The sequence below is a fragment of the Malania oleifera genome, chromosome 2 (genome assembly GCF_029873635.1).
Source record: "Malania oleifera isolate guangnan ecotype guangnan chromosome 2, ASM2987363v1, whole genome shotgun sequence".
NCBI classification, from domain to species: Eukaryota; Viridiplantae; Streptophyta; class Magnoliopsida; order Santalales; family Ximeniaceae; genus Malania; species Malania oleifera.
In genome coordinates, this window is record NC_080418.1 from 55402939 (window position 1) to 55421846 (window position 18908).

The 18908-nt window shown below is 37.6% G+C and overlaps 1 protein-coding gene across 3 annotated transcripts in view; it reads right to left on the bottom strand.

Moving 5' to 3' along the window:
- Positions 1-617: 617 nt before the first annotated feature.
- LOC131148818 (chaperone protein dnaJ C76, chloroplastic) overlaps positions 618-18908 on the bottom strand; it is a 52529-nt gene continuing 34238 nt past the window's right edge. The window contains exons 9-10 of one of the 3 annotated variants that reach the window (XM_058098747.1): positions 7097-7265; positions 618-940 (exon numbers count right to left, since the gene is read on the bottom strand). In XM_058098747.1, coding sequence (XP_057954730.1) covers positions 7135-7265 — 131 coding nt within the window. In that variant the 3' untranslated portion in view covers positions 618-940; positions 7097-7134. Of the gene's footprint in view, positions 941-2691; positions 3039-6978; positions 7266-18908 lie in introns of those variants that run through there. The other 2 variants (XM_058098748.1, XM_058098746.1) reach the window with 2 other exon arrangements.

Here is an 18908-nt window from a genome sequence, read left to right on the forward strand (position 1 = left end):
TCTCTTTTTCATCCTTAGGTATTTCTTTGTTGTCTATGTTTTTAGTAATGATGAGGTCACCATGTGTGACTACTTTCCAAACTTTCCAATCCATGGTTTGCAAATAGATTCTCATTCGCTGTTTCCAAAAGGTGTAATTAACACCGCAGAAGATAGGTGGTCTAGAAGAGAATTGGCCCTCGGCAAAAGGAGATACACCTAGGTGTGTCATAGGAGTCTTTATGTAGCTTCTAGATTATGATTTACTACAACCTAACACTTTGATACCAATTGAGAAGTAAGGTATACTCCCAAGAGGGGGTGAATTCGGTTTTAAATTTTTCTTTGTAAACTCTTTAGTTAAGTATAACCCTTTTTAATTTTGAAATCTGTTATACAATCCCTTTTCAATTTACCAACCAATCAATCCAATATAAAGATTATATTATGAATTTCAACTTACTTTTACAAGTAATAATTCATATCAGATTTTCTTTTCAGAATATATCAAAGATAATTTCATAAGATTGATCTCAGTTGTGTTTCCAAAAACTCAGTATTCAGAATTCTTAAATTACACAATTAATTAATTCCTTGATTTCTATATTGATTAAAATGAGAATTTCAAAGAGTTGCAATGTTCAGTAGTCCAATATTCAAGTATAATCTGATTTTACAACCAACCAATCAATATAGTTCCTTTGTTAAATGTTCCAGAAATTCCCAATAATCAACCGATTCTTCATCAATCAATTAAACATACACGGAGTTAATAAATTAAAGAAAGTAAAGGGAAGAGTTGTAGACCAGTTTTTTACAAGGTTTGGCCTACAGCTTATGTCCTTGCCCCAAACAACCACTGTGAGGATATTCCTTTCCAAGTTACAACCTCTCTCCTTATCAGGTGGAGACCCCTCTCTAACAAGAATACTCCTTCTTGCAAGTCAACAATCCAATATCCCTAAAGAGTCAAAAATAGAAACAAGAAACAAAATAAACTTTGGTTCGTACAAGAGAAACTCCCAATTAGAGCAAAATTTGTACAAGTAAAATACAAGATACCACAACAATAATAAATATGAATGAATGAAGCTCAGTAATATCACCGAGATTCTGATTTGATTTGAAAATCTCAATAGAACCGATCAGAAATCTTGAGTTGTATTAGCACAAGCATAGCAAGAACTTCATAAAATACTTCAACAATAGAGCTTTGAGTTTGCAAGATATGTATGCTTGATGGTTGTGATTGTTGTGTTTGATTTGCGAAAATAACATGCATTTATAGAGTAAGAAAGCATGTATTTGTGTTCCACAAGTTTTTTGCAGTGTTTCCCAAGTTTTCTCCAAGTTTGGAGTCCAAGAAATCAAATTTAAAAATTTAAAATACAACGGTCAGTTGATTGTGACCTGAGGGTCAGTCGCCTAAGCCTTTATAGTTTAGCGAATTTTTGAAACACAGTGCTGAGTCAGTCACTTGAGCTTTTACAATTCAGCGTATTTTAAAACACAGTGCTGAGTCAGCCACCTGAGCCAAAATGATCAGTCGCCTATCTTGGTTTTGTTTACTTAGCTTTGTCAGTACAAAAAGGTCAGTTGCTTGATCAAACAACATCAGTCGCCTGAGCTTACAACTTTTATGAATTTTCAAAAACTTTGACTTCAACACTTTAACATTTGATCTTGGAAAACTTAAATGAGACTTTTAAAAAATATTTTCCATGGTTTTCAAAAGCAAGTCTCTAAGTCCTAAGAACTTCAAACAATTATATTAAAATCGTGAAGTACTTACATGAGACTTCTTATAAACTATAGCTTTCTAAGTACTAAGTCTTCATGCATTTGCTTCCATTCATTGTGTATATCTTGACTTCTTTCTTCAATATACTTTACCTTCATCAAATCTTCTATCTTTAAGTCCATGCTTTTAATAACACTCTTCTAACACTTTGATCTTGATCTTCTATGAAAGCATTTGAGCTCTAAAACTTCACTTAACCAAATATGTTAAGTACCTTTGTTTTGTTATCATCAAAATAAGATTCTAAACCTTGTTAGGCCAACAGAAAGTTTCATATTCAGGAAGAGTGACATCCATCATAGTATAAAGTCGTCTCATAGTGGGATTATAACACCTATAGCCTTTCTTATGTGTTGCGTACCTCAGAAAAACACAACGAACAACACATGGATCAAGCTTTGTTCATAGATTTTTATAAAGATGAACATAGGCAACACAACCAAATATGCGTGGCGGAAGCATCAAGACAGAAGGCAATGACACATGATGAGCAAGTGCTTGTAATGGAGTTTCCAAGTCCAAAACTCAAGATGGCATTTGATTCAACAAGTTAACAGCAGTACCAACTGCATCTACCCATTATCGTTGGGGTGCATGTGTTGCTGTTAAAAGGGCTCGGGTTGTTTCGAGGATATGCCTGTCTTTTCGTTTCACAACACCATTTTGTTGCGGTGTTTGAGAGCAAGTGGTTTCATGATAAAGATCATATGCTTGGAAATATTCTCGTAACTCATTATTGTCATACTCTCCACTATTATCAAATCGAAGAATTTGGAGTTTAGTAGAAAATTGTGTCTTGATCATATTATGGAAAGAATGAAAGATTCCAAACACCTCATTCTTATTTTTCATCACATAAAGCCAAGTTATATGTGTGCAATCATCTACAAAGATCACAAACCATCTAACTCTTGAAGAAATTAAAATGGGAGTCGGGCCCCAAACATCCGAATGAATTAACGTAAATGGTGTTTCACATTTTTTTTAAACTCATTGGATAATATACACGATGACCCTCGGCTAGAATGCAAGTTTCACATCTAAAATCAGACTTATGTAAATTGGAAAACAAACTTGGAAACAAATGCTTTAAGTAAGAAAATGATGGATGCCCCAGTCGACGATGCCACAACCAAATATGTCGTTCTTTGTCACCAGCTTGATGCACAATATTTGCCCGACCGAAGCTAAAATCATCCATGTAGTACATCCCTCCTCTTTTAGTACCACGACCAATAATCTCTTTGGTGAGAATATCCTAGAACAAATTGAAACTCAGATACATTAGTGCATAACAATTCAGTTCCTCAGTAGCTTGGCCTATAGATTATAATTCATTTGAAAGAGATGGAACTAGTAAAGTATTTGATAGTGACAAAGAGGGTGAAAGTGCCACTCTTCCAGCCCCTGTAACTGGGTATGTTATTCCATTAGCATTGGCAACGCATGTTTGTTTTTGTTGAGTGGTTTTGAAAAAATCTTGTGGATCAAATGTCATGTGACCACTTGCCCCTAAATCGACAATCCAACCATGGTTGCCTGGATCATTTAGAGCCACGGATTTGTTTGTAGTAGTAGGAGAGGAGTCCCCTTGTGGTATGAGGGATAGTTGAGATTCAATGTTCACAAGTGCGGCTTGACCCTGAATCTCGTCTGCATCAGCTTCACGTTTCCTTTTTGTCTTGAGTTCGTGCCACCACTCTGGATATCCATGTAGTTTATAAAAAATGTCTCTAGTATGTTTCATATGCCCACAATGTGTGTAGCACCCCCCCCCCCCCCTCCCTCTGCTTGTGACTTTAATGTGTTAAATTTTCCATTGGACAAAATCTGAAGTGAAAGTTGGTGCTATAATTTATGTTCGCCTTTTGAGAACAAAACAGCACTAGGCATGGCATCTCCTTTCATCAACATCACTGCATGCCTTAGATCTTCCCTGCAAACATATGCATAGGCCTGCTCTACTATAGGAAATGGCTGAATTTGAAGCACATCTCCTCAAATCTTGTCAAGATGATCATCTAGTCCATCCAAGAATGTATAAACTCTATCCTCCTATAAAATAGAATTTGAAATTAGGATGTAATCCTAAGAAGGGGGTGAATTGGGTTATTTAAAATTATTTACGAAATTTATTTACTTCAACCCTTCACTATTCTATCTATCTATCTGTGTGTGTGTGTGTGTGTGTCAATCAAAATTATGTCAATCATGAGCCTTTAGATATGAATATAGAAATTAATACACAATCTAAATTTATAGTATGAGATAACACATTCCGTTGAGAACTTGTTCGAAATATAACTTTCAGCTTGATTCAAGAAGGTTCACCACAACGTACTCAAGAATAAATTCAGTAATTCGATTTATGCCTCAATGAGATAATCAATATTAAGATTTGAATTTCAGCAATAAAAACATTTTCTTTCAAAATTGATTTTTTTTATGTCTCTTGTTTTAATTTCGGTTCTTATTCTTCAAACAAACTTTACTACTTATGCTTCAAAATGGATACAAGTTCAATCACAACCAATCTGTATTTAACAAGATCTAATATTTACCAAACTCAGATTTTCAGCACAATACAACATTTAACAAGAATGGATATTCAGCTGGTTGATGATTAAAGTATCTAATATTGACAAGTATTCAATTTTCAACAAGATTCGATATTTACTATGATTCGATATTCAGTACTATTCAATATTTGGCAAGATGATAAAGAAAATATATCCAAGCATGCAGGTTATATCTTGCAAAAAGTAAAAAGAGTAGGGAAGAAGAAGCTAAACACCGTTGTTTTTACAAGGTTCGGCCGCAGCCTACTTCCTAGCCCCAAGCAACCCATTGTGAGAATTTCTTTTATCATCTTCGTTACCAGGTGAAGTTACAACCTCTCTCCCTCAAAGGTGGAGTTCGCCTCTCTAACAAGAATCCCCTCTCTCTAGGAAACGATTCAATCCCTAAACCATAAAAAATACAACAAACAGCAAAAACTTGCTTGTACAATGAAAAGTTCCTCAAACGAGTAGATTAGTGCATGTTAGATTCCAAAATAATGCTTCAAAATAACAATATGAAAGTTGAAGCTCGAAGTATATCACCAGAATTGATTAAAGATGCGAGTTTTCAAAGATCAAATCAGTTTCTCGAAGTGAAACAACCAAGAACACAGCAGTCGCCTATCAGACAAGAGTATACAGAAGTATGTGCATGTCGTTTACTTTTTCAATCGGTGTTCTTGCCCTAATGTGCGAGAATAATATGTTTAAATAGTGTACTAGGGTTTCAAAAAATTTCCTTTGAATTTTATTTCAATTTGGAAATCATTCATGCAAGATTTGGAAACAAGATTAGCGCTGTTAAACGTTTAAACACACACATTAGTCACCTGTGCTCTTTTAAAATCAGCGTATTCTGAAAGTTAGAATGGGGTCAGTTGTTTGTGCCCGATAGATCAGTCGCATGTACCTATTCTGTTTAAATATTTTCAAACACAAAAATACCACAGTCGCCTGATGACTTACCATCAGTCGCTTGCCTTTCAGCAAAACTTGTTTTTCAATATTTTTGGTTCCAAACTTAATTCATATATTTGAAAACTCAATTTGGACATTGAGAAGATATTTTCCATGGATGAATTCAGGTATCTAAGTCCAATGGCATATCCTAGGAGCTTCAATCAATTAATATTGAGTTTTGAAGCACTTACATGAGACTTCCATAAAATTTTCTAATCTTAGTGTCTAAGTCTTCATGTTGTGAAGCTTCCACTATGTCTTTTGAGCTTTAAGCACTGCTTCAACGAGCCTCATGTCTCATATGACTTGAACCTTCATGTTCATCATGTCTCATAACCCAAGTGTGATTTTACATTCAAACTCTTCAAGTATATCCACTTGACACCATAATATCACTTAAGTCCTAAAACTCAAACTTGCATAGACATGTTAAGTAACCTTGATTTGTTATCATCAAAACAAGATTAAGTCTTGTTAGGCCAACATAATTATACCTCTGTATATCAATTTCACATTTCATCGAATTCGGGCGACAAAAATCAATTTCTCTCCATAGGCCCTTAAGATTGTTGTAGTATGTCTCAATAGATCCTCCACCTTGTTTGAGCCTCATCACCTTCCTCTTGAGATCATAAACTTGCGAGGTGTCGGCGCCATCAAAATATGTTGCACCAATAGCATCCCATACTGCTTTCGTCGTTGGGAATCTGATGTAGTTGCTGATCAATTTGGGATTCATTGAATTAATCAGCCATCCCTTCACCACTGCGTTTTTTGTTCTCCATTGTCTGAAATTAGGATCACTCTCTTGGGGTTGTGGAAAATCTCCATTTATATATCATAACTTGTCTTTGCCTCAGATGTACATCTCAACAACCTGGGACCAATGTCCATAATTGGTGTCATCCAACTTGATGCCAATCGGTGTGGCAACAGATTCGTGACTCGGCGAGGTTGGTGGCTGGTTCAACATTTGTGATATTCTGGAGGCCAAGTCTGCAAGAATTGAATTCTCGCCTTGGGAACTCTTTAATAAGGGAGTACGTTGTGCCATTGCTCTTAATCACAGAGTCCTAGAATATATGCTCTGATACCATGCTGAAAAGAGGAATATCATTCTTTTTTATTTTCCTTCTAATTTTCAGAATACAAGGGTATGCTTATAAAGTATGTACAAAAAAATCTATTCTAGGAAGGTAGTTACTACCATACACAAATCTAGGCTAGAATTATTAGTATTTCATAATCAGTGGAAACCAAATATCAAATATTAAAAAAAAAATCCCTATAATCTCTCCACAAGATCCTCCGTTAACAACGCATGCTTATAATCTCTCCACAAGACCCTCTGTTAACAACTCTTGCCAAAATGAGGACCATTTAGTCCAAAAAATAAAATTTTCATAGTAGGGTACTCATAAGACTTATCCATGAAAAGGTGAGAATAGGATGCCATATTTTATGGGAATCTACCTCTGCAAAACAAACGCTCCACGCTTTCTTTCAGTTTCCTAATTAAACTAATTAATTTGGTGGCCTTTAGAAAACTCGAAAAAAGCAATAATGATCGGACACATTGTGGTGATTGTATGCAAAGGTATTCTCCCCCTGAAAAGTGAAATGGGATCAGCCCCGACAAGCAACCACCAAAATAAACAATGGGAAGACTAGGAGACCTTTTACATAATATATTTTTTCCCATTTAATAATCTCATTGCATCCTATATACATTATATCCAGAGGCAGGAGGAAACACAGCTTTCAAATGATAATTTTCAATAAATTAATTACTTACATGCAACAATAGAAAGTATAAGGTGTCGGAAATTCTTGTCATTTTTCCTGGTTAGAAACAGCTTCAGGAAGTTTGAAGGTGGGAGGTTTATCAACACCCCGCCTTGAATACTCCCTCCATCTTCGAGCTGCCGCAGCAGCTCTCCTTGTTCTCTCTTCTGTTTTCTCCTCTGTAAAACCAGAGATCAACATCAAGTTATGTTCAGTGAAGAAACAAAGCCCGTTAGATGCACGGATAACACACACTTTTAACTCAATACAAAAGTATGTACCACAAGAATTAGGGAGTCCACCAGCATTTACAGATACAATAACCAAAGCCCCTCTTAACACCAGACCTCATTAACCATTTTTCACCATCTCAAAGCAACGTGTAGTTAGAATTTGTTTAGAATTTTACAAAAAATGAAGAGTGGTAGTTCATTAGGAGTTTGGCTACAGTATGTGTTTCAGAAAGCCAACTTGCAGGACCTTTAGAAGTGTATGAATCCTAAAGGTGCAGAACCATACTGAAGATTCAACATGAAAAACAAGAGATGTCTAGAAAGAAGTGTCAGTGCGGTCCCTCTGGAACTTGTAACAAGAACAGTAACATAAGAAGATATTAGTGGGCTTCCCTCACATGTGAAGGATGGTCCACATATATATAGAGTGACTCACGTAAATGTCTTGGTCCATGCCCAAGTGGAAGAAGATATTTATTCTTAGTGGCAGCCGACTTCTTGTCATGCAATGGAATTTTTTTCATTTATTGGTTCGTTGTGGCTTATTTTGGAAGATGAGTAGTCATATTTGAAGAAGCAAAATCAATTAAATGGGAAGCAATTACTGGCAGAAGGTGTTGGTTCCTGCATGCCTCGGACAGCCAAGAGAGTGAGTGAGAGAGAGAGAGGGAAGAAAATACTTTGGTGAAAGTTCTGGGTTGAAGGGGCCTGTGCACTCAGCTTGATCTTGACAACTGGAAAGCAGTTTCTTGTTTGATTAAGATGAATTTTTTACATAAAGTTTGTAACTCATTCTTCTTCATTTTGCACTCTGTGATTGTCATTTGAAACCCTTCAGAGCTGATTTTGTTGCTGGGATAACAGCCTCAATTTTTGGGTAGGATCTCTCCCTTTTTTTGCTCGTTTGATTCTACCTTGTTGGCGATGATTCATACTGTATTTTTTCATATCAAATCATTCATACTGTATTGGGTGCCAGGAATTTGTTGTTTTTCATGATCATAATTTATTCCTATAGTTTGAACTAGGAAAGACTTATTTTAACCTACTATTTTAATATAGCAGAAGACTGGAATTGGACTTTGGTCACATGGTATTTCCCTTCACACCGAAGGCTTTTCCACGTAAATCCATGTGTCCTCATTGTGTGTGTGGCTGAGTTGTGCTGCTGATTGTGTTAGTTTTGGTAATTAAGACTACTCAGTATTGATTTGAATCAGGGGAAGGATTATCTTGAACTATCATGTTTGGGCCATCACCTACGTACCTCCCTTCCCCAAAAGTGGAATCAAAGCTTGGTTAGTGTGTAGTAATGAAGATGAAAACTAGTAGAATAATTAGTTGAAAGGGAGTAATTGTCATATTCAGTAAGGAGAAATGGAGGGCACCTTTTTTATTGCAAAAGCTATCACACTCCTTTTCTTGGTGAGTCGACCAAACCAAGCAATAAAACTAAGATTGGAAATTGTTAAATAGATAAGTATGTAGTTATATTTGCCAATGTGTTGATGACAATGTAACCACATGACCAAAGAATTTGAAGCACACTCACTTCCGATGAAGTTAGCTGAGCATTATGCTAAAAAATCAAGAAAGAATAAATTGTATATGATAAAGAAGCATATGAATTTGAAACAGAAAGATGGCATTCTTATTATTAATCATTTGATCGAAATATAAGGAACTATATATCAATGGATCACTAAATAGTTTTTATGATGTGCAAGCTTTATGGCTGCTCAATTCATTTCCAAACAATTGGGATGCTATTAGAGTTTCCACCACAAAATCGGCCCTGACAGTTGTCTATAAGTTTGACAAGACACAGCGTATTGAATGAAGATAAACTGCATATTCTTCATCCTCTTAGTCACAGCTCTTGTCACAGAAAATAAAGGGCGAAGTAAAAGCTCAAGCCTTTGAAATCATGACAAATCTAGAAGTCAACCCATTTAAGGAAAGATATTGAATGCTTTGCTTGTGGTAAGAAATGTTACATAAAGAAATGCTGTTAAAAGTGGAACAACAAGAGCAAAGGTTTATAAAAAGAAAAAGAAAGGAAAAGGATGACAATAAAGATGAAAGCAAAGACATAATTGCTGCTATTAATGATTTTCTTATTGTTTATGATGATGAAATTAATCTTGCTTGCTAGGACACTAATTGGATGACAGATAGTGGTGGCTCTATTCATGCTACTTCCAACATTTCTTCTATATCATATACACCCAATGATTTTAGTGTTGAAAAGATGGTAAGTGATGGTTTATCAACAATTGTTGGCATTAAAGATGTGTTGTTGCAAACTGACAACAGCCACATGCTAATTCTCAAAGATGTTGTTGGTGTGATTGTAGGAGGGAAAGTCAAGCCTCAATTATGGCATGATTATAGGAGGGAAATTCAAGCCTCAATTATAGGGATAGCCGTCAATTAAGATTTGATTTATGGATTAATTGTAGGAAAGATTATCGGTTATATATAGAGTTATATACCCATTCACCCTTGTACAAAGCAGATTGAAAAAATATGCCAAATTTTTTCCTATATTTTGTCATGGTATCAGAGCAAGGTCGTAGGACCTCTGCTGATTAAATTTTTTTACAGGCATCTCTCGCCCAGATGACGGCGACAACGACATACCCAGACACACCCATTCATTACTGAACCACTCGACGACAAGGCCAAGGCTCACCTCATCGGCAAAGACGTCCCGGAATCAATTTTTGTCAGCAACAAGAGCAGCAAGTACTCTGCCAACGACAACACTTTCCCCAGCTGCGAACATCCTCGCCAAACCAACTGCGATCATCCACGATCAACTTCACGTCTATCAGCTACAATCATCCTCACACTGAACTAGTACACCGCCGAAATCTCTATGGAACTACATTCTCTTCGAAAATCAGACTCGCGGGCTTGAATGCAGAGAGAGTTTTCAAAACCATTCCAACTGCAATTGCAGCTTAGGGGCGTAGGCTACCTTCAAAAGGCCAAAGCACGTGCCATTCACTAGCATCTTTGAATTGGGCAGCAGAATTATTTTTTTAAGGATTTGTGAGAAGTGGGAGTGAGGAATTAAGAAATGGAGACGATGCCCGCTTATACATAGCCTCAATTATTCAATTTAAAACAAAAAAAACACACACACACACACACACACCATCCACAGAGCTAGATTTATACCCCTCTTGTTTTTTGTTTTTTTCCTGCTCCCTAACCACATTTTTTCAAAAAGACATTCTCTCCCTCCATGGCTGATGCAGACTCCCATATTGATGAATCTCCATCTTACTCCATCCTAGCCGAATTGACAATAAAAAGGACTAAAGTTTTGAGCAAAGCTTCAATCCCGACTCATACCATCGATACTACTACTGCACCAATTGGTATCAAGTTGGATGGCACCAACTATGCTCTTTGGTCCCAGGTTGTCGAGATGTATATCTCAGACAAAGACAACCTAGGGTATATAAACGGCGATCTCCCTCAACCTCCTCTGATAGACATTACTTTTAGACGATGGCGCACAGACAACGCTATTGTTAAAGGTCGATTGATTAATTCCATGGACTCCTCCCTTATCAGTAACTTCATTCGATTTCTAACAGCCAAAATGGTCTGGGATGCAATTACTACTACGTACTTTGATGGTAGCGACACCTCCCAGGTGTATGATCTCCGATGACATGTGACTCGCCTCAAACAGGCTGGAGGCTCTCTTGAAAAATTCTACAATGATCTCCAAGGCCTCTAGCGTGAAATAGACTTTTTCCAACCAAACCCGATGGAATGCCCAACTGATGTTCAACACTACAATACTCTAGTTCAAGAAGACCGAGTATATGTGTTCTTGGATGGTCTCGATGGCTGCCTAAACCATATCCGAAGTGATGTCCTGCACATAAAACCGTTCCCAACAATGGAGCAAGCTTATGCACACATCCGTAAGGAAGCTCTTTGTCAAGCAGTGATGACTGGTAGTCCCAATGATACACCAGGAGCGGTTCTGGCGTCCAAGAGCTTCAAACATGGCTTGCATCCTCCAGCACCCTCTAGGTCTCTCTCTCTACATGTTGGCAAATCCGATTCCAAATCCCAAGCCACCTTCGATGGAGCTAAGTGCTCTCACTGTGGGAATACAAAGCATACCCGTGAGACATGCTTCAAGCTACACGGGTATCCTGATTGATGGCACGACCTCCAGGCTCGAAAGTGTCGTGATGCAATTGGGAATGAAGAAGGCACGGGCAAGGCTGCGGTGGCTGCAGCCGAACCACATCTTTCTCTCATTCCAGTCAATAAATTAAACTCTAACCCAAGTAATGCTCTCCTCCGTTCTACTAAAGAAGCTAACTACAGCGCTTGGATACTTGATTCTGGAGCAACAAACCATAAGACATTTGATGCAAATGATTTGTCTCAGCACGCCCTCGACAAACTAGCATCGCCAATGCTACTGGAATCATCTCTTCGGTAACCGGGGCTAGGACTGTAATGTTGTCACTAGCCCTACCACAATCTAATACTTTACTCGTGCCTTCTCTTTCTCGCAAAGTTACTATCTGTGAGTCAAGTTACTAAAGACCTGAATTGTGTTGTGCTCATTTATCCTACATTTTGTCTTATTCAGGATATTCTCACCAAAGAGATCATTGGGAGTGGTATTAAAAGAGGTTGGGGGGGGGGGGGGGCTCTATTACATGGAAGATTTCAGTGTAGGTCGAGCACATCACGTGCACCACTCGAGTAACCTCAGAGTAGAACTGATTCGGCTTTAGCACCGTCGGTTAGGCCATCCTTCGTTTGGTTATCTACAGCATGTGTTTCCTGATCTATTTTCAAATTTGTCAATTTTGGACTTTAAATGTGAGACTTGCATTTTAGCTAAAGTCATCAAGTCACGTATCCGTTAAGTATGAATAAGAATGACGTTCCTTTTGCTTTGATTCACTCAGATGTATAGGGTCCTTCCCTAAAATCTACTATGTCTGGTTTCCACTGGTTAGTGATATTCGTTGATGATTGCACTTGAATGACTTGGATTTACTTGTTTGAACATAAATACAAAGTCTTTCATGTATTTCAATCCTTTCATAAAATGATTAAAACTCAGTTCACCGCTAAGATGCAAATCTTTCGTTCCGATAATGGTAAAGAAAATGTGAATCAATCGTTCCGTGGTTATTTCCAACACCATGGCCTGATTCATGAGACCCAATGCCTCCAAACCCCTCAGCAAAATGGTATTGCGGAGTGCAAAAATCGCCACATCCTTGAAACTACTCGAGCTCTTTCACTTGGAGCTCATGTGCCTAACCACCACTAGGATGTTGTTGTTGCCACGATCGTCTATCTTATTAACCGCATGCCCTCCAAAGTCCTTGGGTGTAAGACTCTGCTACAAGTCTTGTCAACTTATGTTTCATTGCCCATGATACTAATGTTCCCACCTCAAATCTTTGGTTGCGTTGCGTTTGTCACCTTCACAAGAACCAGCGCACAATACTTGATCCTTGTGCCATTCGATGTCTCTTTTTGGGATACGTTGTACATCAAAAAGGGTACCGCTGCTACGATCCAACTACTCAGCACACCTATGTGACTATAGATGTCACGTTCCTTGAATCCGACACTTTCTATTCTCCTATCGCATCCAATTCTTCTCTTCAAGAGGAGACATGAGAAGAAGAGCTGAATTGGTTGACATTCGATTGGTTCAAAGACACTGATACAACGCTTAATGCCCCTCAATTGATCATTGAGGAGCCCAATCTAAAGCCGACATCTCCGAAAACTGAAGTAGCAATACCTCCTGAGGTATCAGTATCCCCCAAGCCCTCAGTATCCAACGACCCATCTCCTGAGAATATCATTGAGATAAGCTCTTCTGACACACCTCACATGTCTAATGAGGAGGATACTCTTGTTAGCTATAAATTACCTTTCAGGCACAATCGGGGCAAACCACCAAACAGATATTCTCCGGAAGTGGAGGAACAAAGATTGAAATATCCAATTGCCAATTACATCTCTATAAAGGAGCTATCCAAACCCCTCAAGAACTTTGTGAATGAACTCTCCTCATACCATATTCCCACAAGTGTTGATAAGGCTCTAAAAGATCCTAGGTGGGTTCAAGCTATGAAGGAAGAAACGGAGGCATTACTGAAAATGAGACGTGGATTCTTGTTTCCCTACCTGAAGAAAAAAAAAAAAAGTGCGGTGTAAATGGTTATTCTCCATCAAGTACAAAGCCCGATGGATCAGTTGAATGGTACAAAGCAAGACTAGTAACTAAGGGCTATACGCAGATATATGGCATAGACGATCAAAAGACATTCTCATCGGTGGCAAGGTTTAGTACTGTCGGGGTTTTGCTATCTTTTGCAGCAAACCTTGAGTGGCCATTGCACCAGTTTGACATTAAAAACGTCTTTCTCCATGGAGATCTTGAATAAGAAATATAAATGGATGTTCCTCCAAGATATATGGCAAACTTTGAAACTAAAATTGCGTGCAAGCTACAACAAACTTTGTATGGCTTGAAGCAATTTCCTAGGGAATGGTTTGGGCGACTGAGCGTGGCAATGAAGAAATAAGGTTTTCAACAAAGCAAGTCAGATCATACACTATTCTTAAAACGTCAACGAGGTAAGATAACAACTTTGATAGTCTGTGTAGACGATATGATCATTACAGGGGATGACCCTAAAGAAATAGCAAGACTTCAATAGCAATTGGCGATGAAATTTGAGATTAAAATCTAGGACTCAAATATTTTCTGGGAATTGAAGTTGCTAGGTCTGAGCAAGGCATATTCCTTTCCCAACGAAAATATATCCTAGATTTATTATTAGATTTGGATTACTGGATTGTAAGTCTGCAGATACACCAATAATCCAGAATCACAAGCTTGGAGAATACCTAGACCAAGTGCCAACAGACAAAGGAAGGTACCAGAGATTGATTAGGAAACTTATTTATCTCTCCCACACACGACCTGACATCGCCTATGTAGTGGGTATAGTAAGCCAATTCATGCATTGTCCAAGTGAAGATCATATGAATGCGGTGATTCGGATTCTCCGATACCTAAAGTCCTCCCCTAGAAAAGGACTTATGTTCTCAAGAAACAACCAGTTGAGAGTTGAAGGTTATACAGATCTTGACTGGGCAGGGAATATTTCAGATAGAAAATCCACCTTAGGCTATTTCATGTTTGTTGGGGGGAACTTGGTTACATGGAGAAGTAAGAAGCAAAAGGCGGTAGCATTATCGAGTGCCAAAGCTGAGTTTCATGGGATGGCTAAGGGTCTGTGTGAGCTTCTCTGGCTACAAAAACTATTAACCAAAATTGGCTTTGCCCCAAGCTACGAGATGGACTTATTTTGTGATAACAACGCTGCTATTGATATTTCTCATAATCCAGTCTAGAATGATCGAACCAAACATGTGGAAGTAGATCGACACTTCATCAAACAAAATCTTGAAGCCAAGAAAATTCGATTTCCATTTGTTAAGTCCGAAGACCAGTTGGCAGATATACTTACAAAAGTTGTATGTTGCAAGAGCTTCTACAACTCACTTGGCAAGTTGGGCACTCGAGATATATATGCACCAACTTGAGGGGGAGTGTTGGCGTGATTGCAGGAGGGAAAGTCAAGCCTCAATTATGGCGTGATTATAGGAGGGAAAGTCAAGCCTCAATTATAGTGACAACCATCAATTAAGGCTTAATTTATGGATTAATTGTAGGAAAGATTATCTGTTATATATATACCCATTCACCCTTGTACAAAGCAAATTGAAAAAATATACTAAATTTTTTCCTATATTTTGTCAAATGTGAAACATATTCTAGACATTAGCTTGAATAAAGTCTCTACAAGAAAGCTTGAAATAAGGGCTATTGCAACACCTTTATAGCCAATGAAATCTTAGTAAATTTATATGGTTGTTGCCAAAGAAAATAAGTGTTCTACATTTCACTTAGTGCAGAAAAAACTATGTAAGGACATGGTTAGTGTAGTGGATAATGATTCAACTTCAGAGTTTTCACACAAAAGACTTGGACGCATAAGTTAGGAAGGAATTGATTTCTAGTCATTAAAAAGCTTCTACCAAAATGAAAGGTATGTCTCCAAAGCCTTGTGAACATTGCTTAGCTGGGAAGCAAAAGAAAAGAACATCTTTTCCATTTAGAAAGTCAAATGTTTCATTTGATACATCAGATGTGTGGTCCTATAAAAACTAGAACACTTGGTGGTGCATTGTACTTTATTAATTTTGTTGATGATCGTCTAAAAGAAAAAAGTATGGGTTTACACCTTGGAGATCAAAGACCAAGTATTTGGTGTGTTTGAGCAGCTCTAGGATAGTGTTAAAAGAGAGACAAGGAAAAAATTAAAGTGCATCCAATCAAATAATAGTGGTCAATATTCAAAGCCATTTGATGAGTCAGAGCACAAGGCATTCGGCATTAGACAACCCCAAAAACTGTAACACTTAGTGGTGCATTGTACTTTGTTACTTCTATTGATGATCATTCCAGAAACAAACGGGATTACGCCTTGAAGACCAAAGACCAAGTGCTAGATGTATTTAAGCAATTCCATGCTAGTGTTAAGAAAGAGGGAGGCACATAATTAAAGTGCATCCAATCAGATAATGGTGTATATTTAAAGCTATTTGATTAGTGCAAAGTGCAGGGCATTCACATTAGACACTCCTCAGTTGAATAATTTGGTAGAAAGAATGACTGAACTCCAGTAAAGAAAGCAATATGCATGTTATCACAAGCCAAGTTGCCAAGATCCTTTTGGTGTGTGGCATGAGGTACAACAGTCAATAAGATAAAACACTTTCAATGCATTCCCTTGTAGTTGACAGACCAAAACAAGTTTGAAAGTGTTTGGTTGCAGAACCTTTTTGTGTGCATTCTTAAGGATGAGACATCAAAACTTGATGAATAAACGAAACAATGTATCTTTCATGGTTATTAAAATCACGATCTTGATCATAGAATCGTACGATTCTATGGTCCAAATTCACCCAAATGATCCAAGTCGCAACAAAATCAAAATCAAGTAGAATTGTAAAAGAATTGGTAGAATTATAGAATTGGAATCAAAGAATCGTAACTAGAATCGTATGGTTCCTACTCTGTTACCTAGATTGGGTCCCCCCACCCTTTTTTGGGCTTCAATAATATGGCCTAGTACATGTTTTCTTGGCTCAAAGGCCCCCCAAGGTTTATGTTTGGGACAAAGTCTTCAAAAACTGGACCAAAATAGCTCTCGGCATCCCATCAATGAACAAATTCAGTGGAATCTGCACCTGACTTCCCTGGACTTCGACATGTTAGTCCTATACTCCTCATTGAAGTTTAGCAACCCAGCACCTAAATTTCTCTCTGGTTAGGCAACCAAAGAGCCCTCCATCTGGTGATTGGTATTCAATCAGCAGCAGCCAGCAGTCTTGCTGTTTGATCAGCGGTTCTTTGGTGTTCGACAACCAGAGTTCTTGGTTCAACAACCAGAGCAATGGGCGTTTGATAAGAACTCGGCACTTTATCCTCTTCCTTTTTTGGTGTTCAACAAGAACACCTCAGTCCTCTTCAAAAGAAATCAAACCAACCAATTCTTCCAATCCCATTTAAACCCTAAAAACTAGCTTATTTGAAAATTCCAAACCCAATACATAGAATTGAATCTTTTCCCACACCAAATACGAATTCAACTTCTTCCCAGAAAAATCTGAGCATACCGTTCCAACCAAATACCCCATAAAACTGCACACTTGCTACACTTCCATACAGTTGCCCTGTCCTTCCTTCTTCCAAAGCCTTCAAAAGAAGTGATTAACAAATCTTCCACTGAATAGGGCAAACCCAACTCTCTTCCATAAAACAAAACATTTATTGCAAATCCTCCATGCAAAATCACAGTGCAAAAAGAGTAGAGAGGCCATTTTAGAATTCCTATAACAGAGCATGCAAACATCTAGAGAGAGGGCCTTCAAATTCCCATTTATAATTTTTTAATAATTCAACCAAATTCCTTCTCATTATTATTTAATTTTTTCTTTGACTTTTATGAATAATTATCATCATCATCATCATCATAATATATATATATATATATTATTTATATAATATTACCTGTTCGATTATCGGTTTGACCCAGCGGTTCAACCAGTTTGACCGACCCAGTGGCTTCACCGAGTTGCTCACCGGTCCAGGTTTTAAAGCTATGGTTTATATCCCAAGTGCAAGGCAAGGTTGGTTGCAATATGCTTCAGCCAGAAACAGGGAATTGACTTTGATGTTATTTTTCCTCCAACTGTGATGATGTCTTCTATAAGAATTGTGCTCACTTTAGTAACTAATATGGATTTGGAGATAGAGCAAATGGATGTGACTATTGCTTTTCTCCATGGTGACTTGAAACAAGAAAAATACAATGAACACAAGGGGGTTTTCTGCCAAAAATAAAGAAAATCTGATTCGCCATATTAAAGAAGAGTCTACATGGCTTGAAGCGAGCACTTGGGCAATGGTATAAGAAGTTTGAATCGGTCATGAAGAATAATGATTATAGAAAACTACTTGTGACAATTGTGTGTCCAATAATGGATTATTTAATTGTGATTTTTTCTTATTTTATTGTTTTATGTTGATGATATGCTAACTGTTTGCCATGATATGTCTAAGATTTGACAGGCTAAATAAAGATTTGAGAAGGTCTTTTGCCATGAAAGACTTGGGGCCAGCAAAGAAAATCAAGGTAACAATCAAAGATGACAGAAAAGCCAAGCAGTTACACAATTCAAGTACATTGCGGAAGCTCCTGAAAGATTCAACATGGACAAAGGAAGAGAGTTAGCTCTCCTCTTACTAATCAGCAATGTCCTTCCACCAAGAAAGGGAAGGAAGAGATGAGAAGATCCCTATATGCTTCAGCATTTGTAAGTTTTGACATTTGCAATTGTTTGCACAAGGCCAAACACTGCTTATGCTCTTGGTATTTTGAAGACCTCTAGAGCTAGTTTGGTTACTAGGAGAGCAACCTTCATTTTGGGGTGATATCCCTCCAATTCTTACTCTTATTTGCTTCTGCCTTGTTGGCAATAATTCATATTGCATTGGGTGTTGGGTTTTTGTTGCTCTTCACAGATTCACACAAGCAGCAAAGACTGTTATTGTGTTCTTTCCAATAGTCTGGTATCAGAGCTTGGCTTTATTTCTAGGTTAAGCTTGTTTAGATGATGGAGGAAAACTTGAGTATAATGGTCTGCCCGAGTGGCACAAATTATCATAAACAGAAAGGAAAAAATGAAAGATCTTCTATTTGTCAAAAATCTGCATTTACCGGTGTTTGCTGCTATGGGAATTTGAACACCAGCGAGTCTATGGCTTTATTCGGCCCCAATGGATAAGAGATAATCTTTTGAATCACATTGTTAATGAGACACAACTAGAACTTTGCGGGATAAGCTTGAAACCTTAAATGCTTTAAAATCAGGAAATAATAAATTGTTTTTTGATCAAACAAGAAATGTGTTTAAGATAGAAGAAAGGGAGTTCTA